This window comes from Gopherus flavomarginatus, chromosome 2 (genome assembly GCF_025201925.1).
Source record: "Gopherus flavomarginatus isolate rGopFla2 chromosome 2, rGopFla2.mat.asm, whole genome shotgun sequence".
Lineage (NCBI taxonomy): Eukaryota > Metazoa > Chordata > Testudines > Testudinidae > Gopherus > Gopherus flavomarginatus.
In genome coordinates, this window is record NC_066618.1 from 255,110,519 (window position 1) to 255,131,672 (window position 21,154).

Genomic DNA, 21,154 nt, shown 5'->3' on the forward strand with positions numbered 1-21,154 from the left:
ATTCAAAAACACATGGACATACACAATGTAAAAGGGAAAAAAAATTAAGAGATAATTGCGGATGCTTTTTTTACCCAATGTACAATGTGTGGAACCTGCTGTTTGTAGCAGGATATAATTAAGGCAAAGAGTTCAGTATGATTCAGAAAATGGTTAGGTATTACATGATTAATAATAGTATCCATAGTTACACTCACTGCTAGAAGAAAATTACTAGGGCTATCAAACTGATCACATTATAGTATTACAGGATTCTATACAGTTGGAGGTGATGGTGGTTTAGTCCTCTGAAGCATCTGGTGTGACAGCAACTGATGTGAACAGTATACTCGATTAGCTAGGTCACTGTTCTGTCTCAATATGTCAATTCCTGTGTTTCTATACAAGTTTCTAAAAAATGTGAAGTCATCTTTATATTCAAAAAATGCTGGGCCAAATTCTGCTCCTAATTATACTGGTGGAATCCAATTTACGTTTGTTAGCAGAGGATTACACTAGTGTAACTGGAAGTAGCATTTGTCCCACTGTCGTTTACTTTCTCAATTTAAAATGTTCTGTCTCATTCTGCTTTAAGTTGATGCAACTGATTTCCAAATACATTGTTTAAACATAGAAAACTAGATTTTAAATATCTTTATCACATTCTAATTTTATTGCAACTTTCAACCAGTAACTTGTTGATTTTCTTCTGACAGTTATAGCACATGTATTTTGGTACTCCCTGTGGATATCAAAGGGGAGCAAATAGGTGTATAGACATCCAAGTCTCTCTGTAAGGAGAAAACATATATGGATGCTCCAATGTCTTAGAACCAGTTCCCAGCTACATTTTCTTTGTGCCACTCAGTGCAAAGGGGATGGAGCCATGAGAAGCTGGAGATTCTCCTGACAAAAGAGGAGTCCCCAGGTAATATTAAGATGGTGTAGCTGGGGATAGGTTAGCTGGCATAATTTATTGTAGCCCTCAGTCCATTCAAGCCTAGTATCAGAAGAGTGGAACGGTGATTTAGAGCCAACTTTCTCTGGGCCCAGATATCTGGCTCTTAGTTATTTGTGATTTCAGATACTTTAATCAAATATTGAATGTGAAGTCTCTGACTTTATGCTGCCCTGATGAGTAGATGATTTTTACATTGTTCACTGTGTTCATATATTTGAACAGGGGAGAATAACAAGTAGAGCCAATATTTAGAGAAGTCATTGTGTGAACATACTTTGACTGACCCAGCTGTTGTAACTAATCTCATTTTAGAGCTTGGTAAACTAGTTATGTTAGTGAGATAGTATAAAATAAACTTACAAAAAGATTGAATGTGTTTCATTTTAAGTTATATTCATGTTTCACAGCATGCATCTGAAACTGGTCCTTTTGATTTGCTAACACAGCCATTTATCTCCTGGTTTATTAAAAGGGTATCTCTCATTGCATTAACACTAGGAAACCTGCATTTTAATGTAATCACTGATATATATCTTTGGTTTCTTAGGTAGCAATGTTTGTGCTGCACTTGGGCAGCGCCACGTTCTTGTTGACGGAACCGGTGATAAGCGCAATGACAACAGGAGCAGCTACGCATGTTGTGACTTCACAAGTCAAGTATCTCCTGGGAATGAAAATGCCCTATATATCTGGGCCGCTGGGATTCTTTTATGTGAGTTCATGAGCAGAGATATCACACTGGTTTGCTAACATTCTGTTTAACATCTATAGTTTTTGGAAAGGGAGACGTGGAGGTAAGGACATGATTGTGTGAACCCTCATGTTAGCTGTCCCATTCAAATTAGTAGGATTTGTTAATAGGGGTTATTTGAGTGAGTAAGAACTAGTGGGTTTAGGCCCCAGACTGATCCTTTGTGTTTTCTGGTTTAAAAATAAGTGGTCAAGTTTTGTAGATTTGTCAATAGTTCTAATTATTAGATTTAAAAATTAGCAATATTTCATAATTTTTCATTCAACTGAGGCTAAACAATACCCAGTTTATAAGGTGATTCAGGGAGTGTTAACCTTCATTGAATATCCTGTCTGAGGAAATACCACAGCATTTCAGCTTTCATTCCAGACATGTTTCATGTCACATTTTCTGGAATATTAGTGAGGTGAAAGAAATATAATACATGATTTGTGGCTGTTCTGTGCAACAGTTACCTTGTATATGCTACAGCTATTTTATGATATGGCACATTCTTCTCACAAACACAGGTCAGGTTTATCACTTTATTTTAATCTCCGTATCGTGCATGCAGCATGCCTTATAAAGCTGCAGCTCTTTGGGAATTTAAACTCTGAAGGTAAACATGATTGCACGGAGCCTTCCATGGCAAACTTACATGACCTTACATGAGAAACACACTTCTGAGAACACATTCTCCAGGATAATCCATGGTAGAAAAAAACTTTCCTTGTAGGCATTTGACCTTGCTTTTCCGGTACAGTATAAATAATAATGTTGCTGCTTGTTAGGGTGATAGTTTGCATCCACTCAGCTGATGGGCAGCTAAAGAATGAGTGTCTGTTTACTATCTGAAGCAAGGGCCCTTGTCCTTAGAACTGGAACTGGGCAAATAGCAGAAATTTGTATTTGTTGGCAAAGCCACAAAATTTAAACAAAATTTGAAAAAATGTTTGTTTCAGATGGACTTAAAAACAATATTTGTTACATTTTTAGCTAATAGAAAAGTTGAGGAAAAAAATTCATTTTGAATCAAATGAAGTGTTTTATTCAACCTGAAACAAAACATTTTATTCAATTTTGAATAGTTTGTAACATTTAATTTTTTAAAAAAATAAAAGAAAATTTCCATACTAAAAGTTGTTTTGAATTGAAAAATCAAAATGTTTCATTTAGAAAATGTTGAAATCAAGCATTTCTATATGTTCTGAATTTTGAGGGCGATAATTGAAACAATTTGAAGTAATTGACATTAATTCAAGAAACATTTCAGTGTCTCTGAATCTGCATTTCTTGCTGAAAAAATTTTGGAAAAAAATTCTTACCCATTTCTACTTAGAACAGGTGCAGTTTTTCTCACCCCTAAAGAAGAGCTGGTTATTTGATTAACACTAACCATATTTCTTTGTGCACTGTTGTTCCTCAATCACTATTTGGTTCAGTGTCCATATTTGAGTCAGGCAAGGGGAGGATTTAAAATAAGTTCTCTGTGAAAATTTCAAGGCAACGGGGAGATTGGTCTAATGAGCTCCCTGATTAGGAGATTTTGCTTTTTAGAAAGGTTCTTTTGGTCATACTTTTATATTAAGGGTACATTTATAAGTAGTTGATAAAGGGGTAATAAATTATTAATGTTTGTTATTATGCATGTAACAAACATGAATAATCCGAGTTCCAGATGGTTGTATGCATATATGTGCAAGGTATCAAAAGCAACCTATTGGACTATAACAAATGATTTACCATTTATTAACCCTTTATAAATGTATCTTTGATATAAAGTATGAATCTTCTGGAGCTGCTATGCCAGTTATGTGGAGAGCGTACCTACATAAAGGAATATTGTCATCTGGTGGAGATAACTAACATTAAGTACAGCAGCCAAGAGACAATCAGATCATACAATATAAGACATAATAGATGACTTGAAGGCCCAGACACTAACAGGATTTTAAAGAGAATTATATAAATTAATGGAGGCTAGATCTACCAATGGCTATTAGTGAGGATGGGCAGGGATGGTGTCCCTAGTCTCTGTTTTCCAGAAGCTGAGAATGGCTGACAGGAGATGGATCACTTGATGATTACCTGTTCTGTTCATTCCCACTTGAAGCATTGGCCACTGTTGGAAGACAGGATACTGGGCTAGATGGACCTTTGGTTTGACCCAGTATGGCCGTTATGTTATTAGAGAACAGCAATAATACAAGGAAATAATTCTATTTTAGGATGCTGGTGATATCATAAATGAAGTCATTAAAAACCTTTGAGGAAATTTTCTTCCTTATCCCTTGTATTTTTGTTTGTCTCTAACATATGCTCGCTGTCTTTGCCACACTTCTTTACTTCTGCTGATATCAAACTGATATCTCCTTTGTTCGGTTTGCCCCCTCCCTAAAAAAAAAGGACGTTTTCTTGTATAGAAGTTTTTGTAAAAAGTTTCTTTTAAATGATAATGGAATCATAGAAGATTTAGAGTTCAAAGAGACCTCAGGAGGTCATTTAGTCCAACCCCCTGCTCAAAGCAGGACCAATACCAGCTAAATCTTCCCAGTCAGGGCATTGTCAAGCCACACTTAAAACCTCTAAGGATGGAGATTCCACCACCTCCCTAGGTAATCCATTCCAGTGTTTTACCACCCTCCTACTGAAATAGTTTTTCCTGATATTCAACCTAGACCTCTCCACTTCAACTTGAGACTATTGCTCCTTGTTCTGTCATCTGCCACCACTGAGAACAGTCGAGCTCCATCCTCTTTGGAAAACCCCCTTCAGGTAGTTGAAAGCTGATGTCCAATCTCCCCTTATGCTTCTATTCTGCAGACTAAATAAGCCCACTTCCCTCAGCCTCTCCTCATAAATCATGTGCCCTGGCCCCCTAATAATTTTTGTTGCCCTCTGCTGGACTCTCTCCAGTTTGTCCACACCCTTTCTGTAGTGAGGGCCCCAAAACTGGATGCAATATTCCAGATGTGGCCACGCCATTACTGAATAGAGGGGAATAATCACTTCCCTCAATCTGCTGGCAGTACTCCTACTAACGCAGTCAGCCTTCTTGGCAACAAGGGCACAGTGTTGACTCATGTCCACTGTAATCCCCATGTCCATTTCTGCAGAACTGCCACTTATCCAGTCAGTCTCCAGCCTCTAGCAGTGCATGGGATTCTTCTGTCCTATCCTTGCTTATCGTCATCAGATTTCTTTTGGCCCAATCCTCCAAATTTGTCTAGATCACTCTGGACCTTATTCCTACCTTCCAGCTTATCTACCTCTACCAGCATAGTGTCATCTGCAATGTTGCTGAGAGTGCAGTCTATCCCTCATTCAAATAATTAGTCGTAGAATATCAGGGCTGGAATAGACTGCAGGAGGTAATCTAGTGTAACCCCCTGCTCAAAGCAGGACCAATCCCCAGACAGATTTTTACCCTCATTCCCTAAATGGCCCCCTCAAAGATTGAACTCGCAACCCTGGGTTTAGCAGGCCAATGTTCAAACCACTGAGCTATCCCTCCCCCCCTTCATCTTTCCCCAGAATCAACCCCTGGGGCACTCCGCTTGATACCGGCTGCCAACTAGACATCAAGCTGTTGATCACTACCCATTGAGCCCGATGATCTAGCCAGCTTTCTATCCACTATATAGTCCATTCAGTCAATCCATACTTCTTTAACTTGCTAGCAAGAATGCTGTGGGAGATCATATCAAAAGCTTTGCTAAAGTCAAGGTATATTACATACACCGCTTTCCCCATATCCACAGAGCCAGTTATCTCATCATAGAAGGCAATCAGGTTGGTCAGGCATAACTTGCCCTTAGTGAATCCATGTTGACTGTTCCTGATCACCTTCCTCTCCTCCAAGTGCTTAAAAATGTATTCCTTGAGGTTCTGCTCCATTATTTTTCCAGGGACTGAAGTGAGGCCGACTGGTCTGTAGTTCCCTGGATTCTCCTTCTTCCCTTTTTTAAAGATGGGCACTATATGTGCCTTTTTTCAATAATCTGGGACCTCTCCTGATCGCCATGAGTTTTCAAAGATAATGGCCTTTGGGTCTGCAATCACATCAGCCAACTCTCTCAGGACCCTCAGATGCAGTGCACCCAGCCCCGGGGACTTGTGCATGTGCAGCTTTTTTTAAATAGTCCTTAACCTGTTCTTTCACTACTGAGGGCTGCTCACCTCCTCCCCATATTGTGCTGCCCAGTGCAAAAGTTTGGGAGCTGATCTTGTTTGTGAAAATCGAGGCAAAAAAAGCATTGAGTACTTCAGCTTTTTCTACATCATCTGTCACTAGGTTGCCTCCTCCATTCAGTAAGGGCCCCACACTTTCCCTGACCACCACCTTGTTGCCAACATATCTGTAAAAACCCTTATTACCCTTCACATGCCTTCGAGCTGCAACTCCAATTGTGCTTTGGACTTCCTGATTACACCCCTGCATGCTCAAGCAATATTTTTATACTCCTCCCTAGTCATCTGTCCAAGTTTCCACTTCTTGTAAGTTCCGTTTTGTGTTTAAGCTCACCAAAAATTTCTCTGCTAAGCCATACTAGTTGCCTGCCATATTTGCTATTCTTTCTGCACATTGGGATGGTTTGATCCTGCACCCTCAATAAGGCTTCTTTAAAATATAGCCAGCTCTCCTGGACTCCTTTCTCCCTCATATTAGTTTCCCAGGGGATCCTGCCCAACAGTTCCCTGAGGGAGTCAAAGTCTGCTTTTCTGAAGTCCAGGGTCTATATTCTGCTGCTCTCCTTTTCTTTCTTTTGTCAGGATCCTGAACTCAACCATCTCATGGTCACTGCTGCCCCGGTTGCCACCCACTTCTACTTCCCCTATCAATTTTTCCCTGTTTGTGAGCAGCAGGTCAAGAGGAGCGCAGCCCTAGTTGGTTCCTCCAGCACTTGCACCAGGAACTTGTCTCCCACAATCTCAAAAAACTTCCTGGATTGTCTGTGCACTGTTGTATTGCTCTCCCAGCAGATGTCATGGTGATTGAAATCCCCCATGAGAACCAGGGACTGTGATCTGGAAACTTCTGTTAGTTGTCCGAAGAAAGCCTTGTCTATCTCATCCTCCTGGTCTGGTGGTCTACAGCAGAGGCCCACTATGACATCACTCTTGTTGCTCTTGCATCTAAACTTAACTCAAAAACTCTCAACAGGCTTTTCTCCAGTTTCATACCGGAGCTCTGAGCAGTCATACTGCTCTTCTACATATAGTGCAACTCCTCTACCTTTTGTCCCCTGCCTGTCCTTCCTGAACAATTTATACCATCCACAACAGTGCTCCTGTCATGTTAGCTACCCCACCAAGTATCTGTTATTCCAATCACATCATAGTTCCTTGACTGTGCCAGGACTTCCAATTCTTCCTGCTTGTTTCTGGCTTCTTTCGTTCGGCACCTAAGATAACTAGCCAATTGCCCTACTTTCTCAGTATGAATCAGGAGGCCTCCCCTCTTGCACCACTGTGAAACAAAGAAATGTCTATTTATTAGAAGGCATGGTTTTGCTTTAATGGCACTATAAAAACTAGAAAGACTCCTTAATACATATGGATTGGTTTGAGAAGGCACCAGTATCGCTGTCAGAAGCACCATGTGATAAAATTGCCAACACTAGTTGCCATGATATTAGTTTTATATGAGAACTGTACTAAATAATTATGTACAATTGTGCACGTGACCAGAGAGTAAAAGGCGAGTTTGGCAGCTACTCTTTTTGAACATTTTCTTTTATTTTCTCTGAAACTCACATAATCTGAATACTGCTGCTGTCATAAACAGATAGCTAAGGGTTAATGTCTCTTTCACCTGAAGCACCTGACCAGAGGACCAATCAGGAAACCGGATTTTTTCAACTTTGGGTGGAGGGAATTGTGTGTCTGAGTCTTTGTTTTCTGGCTGCCTGCTTTCTCTGAGCTTTGGAGAAGTAGTTTCTATTTTCTAGTCTTCTGTTTCCAAGTGTAAGGACAAAGAGATCAGATAGTAAGTTATATGGTTTCTTTTCTTTGGTATTTGCATGAATATAAGTGCTGGAGTGCTTTGATTTGTATTCTTTTTGAATAAGGCTGTTTATTCAATATTCTTTTAAGCAATTGACCCTGTGTTGTATCATCTTAATACAGAGAGAACATTTGTACTTATTTTTCTTTCTTTTTATATAAAGCTTTCTTTTAAGACCTGTTGGAGTTTTTCTTTACTTCAGGGAAATTGAGTCTGTACTCACCAGGGAATTGGTGGGAGGAAGAAATCAAGGGGAGATTTGTGTGTTGGATCGCTAGCCTGATTTTGCATTCCCTCTGGGGGAATAGGAAAGTACTTTTTGTTTCCAGGATTGGGAACGGAGAGGGGGAGTCCCTCTGTGTAGTTTCACAGAGCTTGTGTCGGTGTATCTCTCCAGGAGCACCTGGAGGGGGGAAGGGAAAAAGGATTATTTCCCTTGGTTGTGAGACTCAAGGGATTTGGGTCTTGGGGTCCCCAGGGAAGGTTTTTCAGAGGGACCAGAGTGCCCCAAAACACTCTAATTTTTTTGGGTGGTGGCAGCAGGTACCAGGTCCAAGCTGGTAACTAAGCTTGGAGGTTTTCATGCTAACCCCCATATTTTGGACGCTAAGGTCCAAATCTGGGACTAAGGTTATTACAGCTGCATAGCCTCTTTTTTTCTTCATTCCACTCAAACCTCCTTCCCACCTACTTTAGCATGTTTTCTGACTCAGATACCCCTCCGGGCTGCAAAGCAGGAACCAAGAATGTTAATGAAGTGGGATAGGAAAGTCAAAAGGAAAACAAGGCAATGAAACATTTTCTTTTAATGAGAATGATCTCATAATTAAATATGTACAAATGAGATTTATATGTGGAGAACAATTCTACTTTGAAGACCAAGGGCCTGTGGGATTTCTGAGTAAAGACCACACTTTTGTGATTTATTAAATCTTATTTTCTTGTACAGTAACTTGTCACTTAAAGTTGTCCCGGTTAATGTTGTTTCATTGTTACATTGCTGATCAATTAGGGAACGTGCTCATGTAAAGAGGTGCAATGCTCCCTTCTAACGTCGTTTGGCAGCCACCTGCTTTGTCCACTGCTTGCAGGAAGAGCAGCTCATTGCAGCTAGCTGGTGGGGGCTTGGAACCAGGATGGACCAGCAGCCCCCCTATCAGCACCCCCTATCAGCTCCCTGCTCCCCTCAGTTCCCTGTGCAACAGTTGCCCAGCAGGTTAGCAATTGCAGCTGTCCCTCTCCCCACTGCCATATGCTGCTCCTGCCCTCTGCCTTGGACCTGCTCCCCGAGCCTCCTGCTTGCTGTGGCCGGGGTGGGGGGCAGGGGAGGAAGAGCGGGGACTAATGTAGGGTGTCCCCCTCTCCCCTGCTCCTGCACTCCACTTACCCCATCTTCCATAGAGCAGGGGGGACACAGGACAGGGCTCAGGACAGAGGGAGCTTGATGGCAGCAGCTGCAGTCTCAGCAAGCTGATCTAATTAACAAGGCAGTGTACTTAAAAGGGAAATGCACACACAGTGTGTCTCTGTCTGGTGTGTGTCTCTGTCTGCAATGCTGTCTCCCCTCTCTCCATTCCTACTACCTTGTAGAGTGTGAAAGTTAACCCTTGAGGGCTCAGCCAATTGCTAGTTCATCATTTAGCAGTAAGGCATTCTCTGGGAAATATCCCACCCTCTGACTCCTCCACCCCAGCCAAGCTTCACAGTCATCATCACTGTGTACCAGTATTAAATTGTTTGTTTAAAACTTATACTGTGTATGTGTGTGTATATGTATATGTGTGTGTGTATATGTATATATAGTCTTTTGTCGAGTGAAAAAAAATTCCCTGGACCCTAACCCCCTCATTTACATTAATTCTTTTGGGGAAATTGGATTTGCTTAACATCGTTTCGATTAAAGTCACATTTTTCAGGAACATAACTACAACGTTAAATGGGGAGTTACTATATACACTCTCACTTTGGCCTTCTAACTTTTAATATGTTCCTTAACTAAATTGTTCAGATTTTAGGCTTAAATCATCTACAGCAGCTACCAGTAGATTTATTCTCAATGTGAGTTGCATTTGCTGACCAAACAATGGAAAGAAACACTTAAAATTTAATGGGGTCTTTTTGCCAGTTAAGTTGTATTGATTAGAGAACAGACTCTTTTGACTAATTTGTTGTTTTTAATCTCTTATTTTATTTGTTTTAACATCTGCACCCATTTTTGGAGCTAATCTTCATGATTTTAATTTAACCGTTAAAAAAGGCAGAAGAACTCACTAATGTTTCAGCGTACACAATCTTTCTATACTATGCACAGTTAGAGTTGCTGACTTTCTCCTCACACAAAACCAAATGCTCTTGCCCTGCCCCTCCCTCTGAGGCCCCACTCCCACTCACTCCATCCCCTCTCCCTCTGTCGCTTGCTCTGCCCACCCTCACTCACTCGCTCATTTTCACTGGGCTGGCTTAGTGGGTTGGGGCATGGGAGGGGGTGAGGACACTGGCTGGGGGTGTGGGCTCTGGGTTGGGGCTGGGGATGAGGGACTTGGGGTACAGGAGGGGACTCTGGGCTGTGGGAGTAGAGCCAAGGGGTTTGGAGTATGGGAGGGGGCTCCGGGCTGAGGCAGGGTATCGGGGTGTGGGAGTTGGTATGGGCTCTGGGCTGGGGGTGTGGGTTTCAGGGTGGGGCCAGAAATGACGGGTTCAGGATGTGGGAGGGGGCTCTGGGCTAGGGCAGAGGGTTGGAGTACAGGCGGTGGTGGTAGTGGTGAAGCTCCGGCTTGGGATGCGGGCTCTGGTGTGGGGCTAGGGATGAGGGATTTGGGGTGCAGGAGTGGGTTCAGGGCTGGGGCTGGGGCAGAGGTTTGGGGCATGGGGAGGTGTGAGGGGTGCAGGCTCTGGAATGGGGCTGAGCGGTTTGGGGTGCAGGAGAGTGCTCCAGGCTGGGATTTAGGGTTTCAGAGTGGAGGAGGAGATCAGGGTTGCGGGAGGAGGTTGGGGCACTGAAGGGGGTTGGGGCGCAGGCTCAGGATGGCGGTTACCTCAGGCAGCTAGAGGAAGCAGTGGCATGTCCCCTCTCTAGCTCCTATGTGGAGGCATGGCCAGGATGTTCTGCACACTGCCCCATCTGCAGGCGCCACCACTGCAGCTCCCATTGGCTGTGGTTCCCTGTGGAACAGGTGCTTGGGGCGGGGGCGGCACGCAGAGTACCGTGGCTAATCCTACACCTAGGAGGCAGAAGGGGGACATGCTGCTGTTTCTGGGAGCCACGCGGAGCCATGGCATGCCGGGAGTCTGCCTTACCTTCTGTGATGCTGAACAGACTTTTAACGGCCCAGTCAACAGTCACCAGGGTCCCTTTTCAACCAGGCGTTCTGGTTGAAAACTGGACACCTGGCAATCCTATTTACAGTTGCCTTATATACAGTGTGCATGTAGTTAAGGTCACCTAAAAGTGTTATTACTCTATAAGGCCAGTGCATAATTTTTAAAGAAATTCAGTTGCACTCTAGGTAATTCTCCCTGCAGGCCAGTAATTTTCCAACAGAGTAGAAACACCTTAGGTGATTTTCACTCTGTATGTTTACTTGTGTGTGAAGGTCACCTGAAGTTTTACTTACTGCTCTGCTGGGAAATTACTAGACTTCAATGGGAATTACCTTGACTTTCACTGAATTCCTGCAAAAATATGCATGGTTCCTTATAGGACATTAAGATTTTGGGTACAGTCTTGACTAAATATACACTGTGTATGTAGTAAAATTATGCAGAAAGTTACATCAACCTAATTTTAACTTTCCGGGATCCTCAGATTTATTTTTGGGAGGGGAGACGAACTTGTAAATTCCAAAATACTTTTTTTTTTAATTTGGAAAGGGGTAAGACTACTGAAATAATTAATATAATCCACAATATTACTATGCCTCTTTCTAGTAAAAAAAGTCTGACATGCAAAAAAGAAGATAGGAAACAACTAGTTATGATAATTTACATAAATATCTGATTACTCTTATAGTTCATACATTCTGTTAGTGATAATATTGTAATAACATCCATAAGAACAGAAGAATGGCTGTACTGGGTCAAACCAAAGGTCCATCTAGCCCAGTATCCTATCTAATGACAGTGGCCAATGCCAGGTGCCCCAGAGGGAGTGAACCTAACAGGTAATGATCAAGTGATCTCTATCCTGCCATCCATCTCCACCCTCTGACAAACAGGCTAGAGACACTATTCCTTACCCATTGTGGCTAATAGCCATTAATGGACTTAACCTTTATGAATTTATCCAGTTCTCTTTTAAATACTGTTATAGTCCTAGTCTTCACAACCTCCTCAGGTAAGGAGTTCCACAAGTTGGCTGTGCGCTGTGTGAAGAAGAACTTCCTTTTATTTGTTTTAAACCTGCTGCCTATTAATTTCATTTGGTAACTCCTAGTTCTTGTATTATGGGAATAAGTAAATAAGTTTTCCTTATCTACTTTCTCCACATCACTCAAGATTTTATATACCTCTATCATATCCCGCTTTAGTCTCCTCTCTTCAAAGCTGAAAAGTCCTAACCTCTTTAATCTCTCCTCATATGGGACCCTCTCCAAACCCCTAATCATTTTAGTTGCCCTTCTTTGAACCCTTTCTAGTGCCAGTATATCTTTTTTGAGATGGGGCGATCACGTTTGAATGCAGTATTCAAGATGTGGGTGTACCATTGATTTATATAAGGACAATAATATATTCTCTGTCTTATTCTCTGTCCCTTTTTTAATGATTCCTAACTTCCTGTTTGCTTTTTTGACCGACTGTGCACACTGCGTGGACATCTTCAGAGAACTATCCACGATGACTTCAAGATCTTTTTCCTGATTTGTTGTAGCTAAATTATCCCCCATCACATTGTATGTATAGTTGGGGTTATTTTTTCCAATGTGCATTACTTTATATTTATGCACATTATATTTCATTTGCCATCCAGAACTGATACACTGAGTACATATTTATGAGCTCTCTCAGTATATACATCAGCAGTATATGTTTTTATATTTAAATATGTAATTCATGATGTGTCTGTTGAAAATGTTTATACATATGTTTTGTGGGTCAGACATCGGTGTTATCACAGACCTGTAATATAAAAATGGTCAGTGTTAGCTCTATAAAACATTTTGAGCTTACTGGTTGAATGTATAGTGTAATATGTGGTTAAATGCTTTAATACTAAGAGGTATATTATATATTTTGCAAAGGGCATGCACATAGTTTCATAAAAAATAAACGGTTGATTCTGCTATTCTGATGTCATTCCAATGAAATGAATAGGCTCAGGCTTTCCAAGGCATGGCTTCATATGTGTGCACTTATTGATGGAAGCACTTTAATATGACCCATCTCTGCCACCTTTGTTTCATCTGCAGTACAGATTAAACCTACAAAAAGGTTCAGACCTTTTTGAACAGTGATTGTCAATACTAAACTGAGCAGTAGCTTTGTAATGTGGGTAATGAAGTATATTTTCATTTACTATCTGATCTAAGGCCCTGATCCTGCAAACACTTATTCACCTGCTTAACTTTCAAGTGTGTGAAAAGTACAGTTGCAATCAATAGGTCTAGAGGTGAAAAAACTAATGTACTATGCTACCTTGACCTTGGTAAGTAAATAAATTTCTGGATAAATCTACACTAGCTTGCATTTTAAGTTCTTAGAAGGGCAATGTTTCCACTCTAAGCATGGCTGTGGATTTCATTAACACTTATCTTTTAACATTTCGTTATTTATAAAGCTTAATTGGAAGTTTTCAAATATCCAAGTTAAGACCTTAAGCTAAAAAGTAAAGAGCAGCATAGGCGAGTTGTTTGAAAAGTGGCAGTTAGTAGGATAATTTTTTTAAAAAGACAGGTTGAACTCGTATTTCATGGGAACTAAATCAATCAGGAAGCACAGCATTCTGTGGCCATCACAACCATGAAGCAAGACCATTTTTAGTTGGTTGAATTTGCGATTAAGGGTAGATTCTATTGTGTACATGGTGGTGTGGGGTGGTATGGCATAAAAGTGTCATCAGTCTGTTTGGTTTGATCACATTACTAATTAATGGTAAAGTCAAAGTAAGTAATCCAGTTTATCCCAATTGCAGAGTTGGCACGTTTTCTTTTATACGTACTGTAAATTGCCTGGTACATTTTTCAGTGATGTAAAATAATAATTAATAACAATAATTTTCTGTATATGTCACATTTTTTACAGAAAATTTTAGTTTTAAAAATATAATTAATGTAATTCCTTCCATCTCAAAAGCCAGAATCTTTCTCACAATGATTCCCACTGTACATGCTGTTGGGGGACTTATTCCTTCACTCTCTTACTTCCCTGGTCCTTCTCGCATGAACAGAGAGCAACAATACCCAGAGTCCAAAGGCGCAAACAATTCGATGTTTATTGGGGTGAACTTCCGGCAAGCATGATTCCAGTTTCCTTTCTTAGTGCCCCCCTTCCCAGCTCTGACACCACAGAGCCTTGCCTGTGTCCCTATTTCTGTTCCCATCCCCCTGTTCCCATTTCCCTTTTTAGCAAAACATGATCCCAATTCCCCCATCCCCAGTCCCTGTTCCCATTTCCCCCCTACACTTCCTGATTGACTGCAGGCTATATAGTAAAACTTGAATTTTGCTTAGCTATACCTTAGCCAATCATTTTACTGAAATTTAACTAACCAATCCTAACATATTGTAACACTGTTATTAACCAATTATATCCCACCACCTTAATTGGTTTACACCCAACAAAATTAATTATACAGCAGACAGAAACAATTACAGAACCAGACAGAGACCATGCAAACAAACATACAAAACAATGTAGAAGTGAGGATTTCACAACTACACCTATACAGACATAAGAGTTTTCTAGCTGTGTGTATTGATGAGTGAGGGTATGGCTACACTTACAGTTTTGCAGCGCTGGTAGTTACAGCTGTGTTAGTACAGCTGTGTAGGGCCAACGCTGCAGAGTGGCCACACTTACAGCAACCAGTGCTGCAATGTGGCCACATTTACAGCACTTGCAGCGCTGTTGGGAGTGGTGCATTGTGGGCAGCTATCCCACAGAGCACCTCGTCCCATTTTGGCGCTGTGGCTTGTGGGAAGGGGAAGGAAGTGTGCGGGTCTTTCCGCTTCCTGTTCCAACGCCCCGTGGTGCTTTGCTACACATTCCGAGCAGTTTGGCGGCATTGTGATTCTGCAGCGCGATTTCTGCGGTTTTTGTTATAAATGGAGCCTGAGCTGCTGAGGACCTTGCTGATGAATGTTGCCAGCACATCACGCATGGCAGTGGAGCTATTCCTTCAGCTGCAAAGTGAGAGTGATAGTGACAGTGAGGAGTCAGACGATGATATTGAATCGCCTGACGGTGAAGACACTAAATTGCTTGTGGCAGCAACAGACGTGCTCAGCACCGTTGAATGGCGCCTTTGGGCTCGGGAAACCAGCACTCGGTGGTGGGATCACATCGTCCTGCAATCTTGGGATGACGAGCAGTGGCTGCAGAACTTTCGGATGAGAAAAGCCACTTTCATGGTACTGTGTTCTGAGCTCGCCCCTACCCTGCGGCGCAGGGACACGAGATCGAGAGCTGCCGTGCCAGTGGAGAAGCGGGTGGCTATTGCAATCTGGAAGCTGGCAACTCCAGACTGCTTCCAATCGGTGGCGAACCAGTTTGGAGTGGGAAAGTCCACCGTTGGAATGGTGCTGATGCAAGTTTGCACAGCCATTAATCGCACCCTGCTAAGAAGAACTGTGACTCTGGGGAACGTGCAGGACATTGTGGATGGCTTTGCAGAAATGGTCTTCCCTAACTGTGGAGGGGCAATAGATGGGACGCATATTCCTATTCTGTCACCACCCCACCTGGCATCAGAGTACGTTAATCGCAAGGGGTATTTCTCCGTGGTTCTGCAAGCGCTTGTGGATCACCGTGGGCGTTTCACTGACATTTACTCAGGATGGCCTGGAAAGGTGCACGATGCACGCATCTTTCGGAACAGTTCCCTGTTCAGGAGGCTGAGGGCCGGGACTTTTTTCCCAGACCGCAAGATCACAGTAGGGGACGTCGAAATGCCCACTGTGATCCTTGGAGACCCCGCTTACCCCTTAATGCCATGGCTCATGAAACCGTATACAGGGAAGCTTGACAGGAGGAAGGACTGGTTCAACTACAGGCTGAGCCGGTGCAGAATGACTGTGGAGTGTGCTTTTGGCCGTTTGAAAGCCCGCTGGAGGTGTCTTTATGGGAAGCTAGATTTGGGGGAAAGCAGCATCTCCGCTGTTATATCCGCGTGCTGTACCCTCCATAATATTTGTGAAGGGAAGGGTGAAAGATTCAGTGAGGAATGGACCTCCGAGGTTCAACGCCTAGAGGATGAGTTTGCTCAGCCAGAGAGCAGGGATAATAGGGAGGCCCAGGAAAGGGCTTCAAGGATTAGGAATGCTTTAAGGGAGCAATTTGATGCTGAGAGCCAACAGCAATGTTTGGTGCATTTGATGTGCTTTGCTGTACCTTGGGGTACAATATTTACCACTTCCAGCAATAATATAACGTAGTGAAAAAGAAAAAAAATCCTTTATTCAACATACAGTACATAAAAGGCAAGGGGGTTGGGGTGGTGGACTGTACATTCACAGGTTTGAATATGTCCTATTTTGATCACTATTCAATGTCTGCTGCACTTCAGGATTACTATGCTGCAGGGTAATGGGGGTGGAGTGAACAGGGTAAGAATTATAGTTATCAGGGCTGGTAGGTGATCGTACAGGTGTTGGGGGCAGCTGGGGGTAATAAGAAACTGGCTGCTGGAGAAAGTTGTTTTGTGGAAATACTGGGGAACAAGAAAGAGGGCTTTCGGAGGGCTGTGGGTTACAACGGTACATATTTGTCTGCATGGCTACGAGAGACTCGAAAGACTCAGTTTGGCGAGCCGGGAGGCTTATCATCTGCTTTGTGGTTTTTTTGGCAGACAATTCCTTTCTTCTGCTTTCTGTTTGCCTTCATTCATGTACACTCTGTCTCCATTCATACATTTTCTCTCTCCATTCCTGTGTCTTCCTATTTTCTCTGTTGAAGTGACTCATAACTGATTTGATCAATTCCTTTTTTGATTTTCTGGGATTTCGTCTCAAGTTCTGCAATCTACGTGAGGCCGGTGATCCGGCTGCATTAGTCAAGGTCACTAGAAAAAAAGAGAGATAGAACCGTGTAATACACAGAGGCTACATTGTTTATTATCACACAGTGAAGGACTTTTTAGACTTTTGGTGGCATCCTTCTCACATACCTCATGTAACACAGAGAGGGCAGGGAAGCTAAAGTCATGGCGAGCAATGGGGTGAGTGGTTTTCCCCCGAGTTCCCCTTGTGAGTGGGAATTGACCGATGGGTCACTGGGGTTTATCTGCAATGGGTACAGGAGGTAGCTGGTGTCCTGAACAGGGGACAGTAGTGAACAGGAAGGTGGCGAGCTGCTGGGGCAGGGGGTTGGGCTTTGGTACGCGTTCACGCCGTCCTGCTGGTGGGGGGGGGGAACGCACCGTGGTGCTGGATGCCTGCTTGGAGGGGGGTGCAGAACACCAGAGCACACCATGGGGCTAGCTACGTGCTGGGAGGCGGGTGCATAACACCGGAGCGCACCGCGTGGCTGGCTACGTGCTTGGAGGGGGGGGGAACACCGGAGCGCACCACAGTTCTGGATGCCTGCTGGGAGGGGGGTGCATAACACCAGAGCACACCGCGGGGCTAGCTACGTGCTGGGAGGGGGTGCATAACACCGGAGCGCACCGCGTGGCTGGCTATGTGCTTGGAGGGGGGGGAACACCGGAGCGCACCGCGGTGCTGGATACCTGCTGGGAGGGGGGTGCATAACACCGGAGCGCACCGCGGTGCTGGATGCCTGCTGGGAGGGAGGTGCATAACACCGGAGCTCCCCGCTTGGCTGGCTACGTGCTTGGAGGGGGGCTGGGGAAACGCGAACCTGGCGCCCTGCACTCAAGTATCCCTAAATTCTCAACAAGGTTTCCTACTGCCAGACATATCACTGCTGCGTGTAACCTGGGAAGAGAGGGAGGGTCTTCTACAGCAATGTGGATACCGCCCTGGCCCCTGTGCAGCTTGCCTGTGTGCAGCCATGGTCCCCCCACCCCTCGCTGCACAGTGGATCGGACGAGTTAGCCTGACCGGGACAAGGACCACGGTGGCTCTCCCGATCAACTTGAGAAAGCAAATTGCAAACGCTCTGGCTGCAACTTTTCAAGAGATTACTGAGGCAGATTACAGAGAAGTGATAGAGCAAATCAATGGGCTATTCCACGTTTAGGCATGCATGCAGGCAGCCATAACTCAAACCCTCCTTTCCCAAAACATAAAAATCTACTTACCCTGAGCACGATCCTCAGTTTCTTCCTCACCATCAACTTCTTGCTGCTGCGACTGGCTAACCTCCTCCTGGCTTGAGAAGAGGTCCTGGCTGCATGTGTACTGGGACTCCGGGGAGTCTCCCTCCACGCCAGTGGCCTCACTGTCGCCTTCCTCTACACCCTCCCCCACTTCTCCCTGCTGTGAACTCTCCATCGTGGTCCTCGGATTGGCAGTGGGGTCACACCCAAGTATGGCATCCAGCTCCTGGTAAAAACGGCAGGTCGTGGGGGCAGCTCCTGAGTGGCGATTTCCCTCACAAGCTTTGCAGTAAGCACTCCTCAGCTCTTTTATTTTGACCCTGCACTGCAACGCGTCCCGTTCATTGCCCCTTCTCATCAAGGACTGCGATATCTGCCCATAGGTATCATAATTTCTCCTTCTGGAGCGCAGCTGTGCTTGCACAGCCTCCTCTCCCCAAATTCTTATGAGGTCCTGCAGCTCTGCATTGGTCCATGCTGGGGCTCGTTTGGTGCGTGGAGGCATGGTCGCTGATTGATTGATTGATTAATTGCACTCCACACCTGGCTGAGCAAACAGGAAGGGGATTTTTAAAATTCCCGGGGCATTTAAAGGAGGGGTCAGGTGAGCCCAGGACAGTGGAGTTTGCATGATTACCAGAGAGGCTTCTAAGGTATGCTGGGATACCTACTTATGCCACGGAGGTCAATAAAAACGCTGGTGGGTGTCTACACTTGCTGACCAGCGCTGGATCACCAGCGCTGGATCCTCTACACCCGAGGCTCGACCGGGTGTACAGCCAGCGCTGCAACCAGGGAGTTGCAGCACTGGCCATGCTGTGCAAGTGTGTACACATCCTAAGTTGCAGCGCTGTAACCCCCTCACCAGCGCTGCAACTCTGTAGTGTAGCCAAGGCCTGAGTTCTTACTAGACAGGATGCTATGAAACTAAGTTTCCTTCTACATCTTCTAGGCTCTTCCCTTTCTCTGGAGGTGATAGATTGGATCACCTTCCTAAGAGCCCCAGATTGCCTTATTTCAATATGACTAAACAGGACTTCAGACTGTCACAGTAAGAGAGGGCCATTACACAGACAGACAGTGATTTTTTATTCTTTCTTTTATATCTCTATAACTAGCTAAGTGATAAGAATACACCTAAATTCTTGAAGTATAGGCCTTTGCAGACAGGCCTGAATATCTATATCCTAACACATGCCTCAAAATTACCTACAAATTTAAAATTTAAAATTACGTATAATAACTTTTCTATACATAATGTCACTATTTGAATGTCTTGAGATGTTGGACCTACTGGGGCCAGAAGCAAAGCTTTTATTCCACGGAATATTGCAAATTCTTCATTTGCAAAGGTATTAAGCTCCATTTTTTGTCCTGTGAGCCTTACTCTGTGGGATGTAATTGCAAGGGGAAGGTGTTAGAATTCCAGATTTAAAAGGGAAAGGGGAAACATTAGTTTGGGAAGTTAGAGATTTTTTTTTAAAATGGCTTTTGTTTGAAACTGCTCATGGGGCTGGGAAGGTAGATATAGCTAGAGATAGATAAAGTGATGTGGTTGAAGGTTCATAATAAATTCAGTTTATTATATAGCTCTATAGTTGATCCCATAGATCTTGTCCAGACTAAGATGTAAAGATATGGTGTGAGATTCAGTTAGCTAGCTCAATCTAATAACACCTTCTAGTTGACTCTAGAACCTCCAGCCAAGAGACAACAATGGTACTTACTGTTTCCTAAGGTACATTTACTTTGTCTTGATTAGAGCTTTATAAGATGTTAATTAAATAAAGCTATCTAACACTATCTAACATTGTCTTTAAATCCTAGTCTAGACAGAGTCTTTACCATGCATGTGGGGAACGTGTGTGTGTGTATGTGTGCGTGCATGTGTATACAACACTGTGTAATGTATGTATATGTATGTATTTAAGCATGTAGATGAATATATAAAGAGATTAAAGTTTTATGATTCTTGGAAATGCTATGGACACAGATTATTATTGTCATAGAATTTAGTAAAAATTTCCTACAGAAATGTTTGTTACAGAAACTGATCTATAACTACTATGGACTTCTGAGAGCCTTGGCTATAACTTCAGTTGAAATATTTTAAAGATTAAGTGACAGACACAGTAGCCTCTATATCCTTCATAGAAGGAACACTAAAGAGAATGTCCAAGTGTAAGAATATTCCATGTTCTGATTTGTACATTAGATTGTGACTCTCCTGCGTAGTTATAAACCTTCTATTTGATGGAGATCCTTGATTAAACACTACAGTGATTCCCTCAAGTTCATGGAAATGAAATTTTTATCTGCTTTTAAAAATGTCTAGTATAGAGGAAAGACATAAAAATTATCTTTGGACAGTGTAGATAGACATTTCTGATTTGCCTAAATTAAATACATCCAGGATCTCTCAGTTCATCTAGTAAAGACTTAAATTCATTGTTGCTACACACGAATCATCAAATGCTGACACTTCAGCAGAAACTGGTCATTTGAAATAAGCTTGCAGCCCTTTGATTTCTGAGAATGAGAATCAGTCTAACTCTTCTGTTTCCTTACCGACTTTGTTTTAGATATAGATATGTATTTTCATAGTTTCTGAGCCAAGGATGACTTTGTAGACACTTTGACACGGCTTTCCAATTTTTTTCTTTTGTCCTAATTGATCCCAGCTTCTTGTGGGGCACAGAGACAAAGTCCCATGCTGTCTGTAATGTACGTTTTTGGGCATTGATGATATATTAATAGTCAAGTCTCAAGCCATTCAGTATAACATCCTCCTTGATGCATTACACAAGGATACCATGTGGTTAGAGATTGTGTTTTTTTTACTCATCTTCACCTATTACTTATTACTCTTATAAAATAATGTTATTTACAAAGATTAGACAGTGAGTGAATAAGATGACTTTAAAATTTGAGAGTTTTTTCCAGGCTCTGAGAAACATTCCCACTGAAATATGCTTGTTGTTATTCTGGCCTGGGTTCCAGTATTTTTTCTCCTTGTGGGTTCCAGTATTTTTTCTCCTTTCCCAT

At 43.0% G+C, this 21,154-nt stretch overlaps 1 protein-coding gene across 1 annotated transcript in view; it reads left to right on the plus strand.

Annotated features, from left to right (window-relative positions):
- The window catches only part of SLC26A7 (solute carrier family 26 member 7), a 151,923-nt gene that overhangs the window by 36,981 nt on the left and 93,788 nt on the right, over positions 1-21,154 (plus strand). Inside the window, exon 4 of the mRNA XM_050941497.1 lies at positions 1,488-1,652. Coding sequence (XP_050797454.1) covers positions 1,488-1,652 — 165 coding nt within the window. The remainder of the gene's footprint in view (positions 1-1,487; positions 1,653-21,154) is intronic.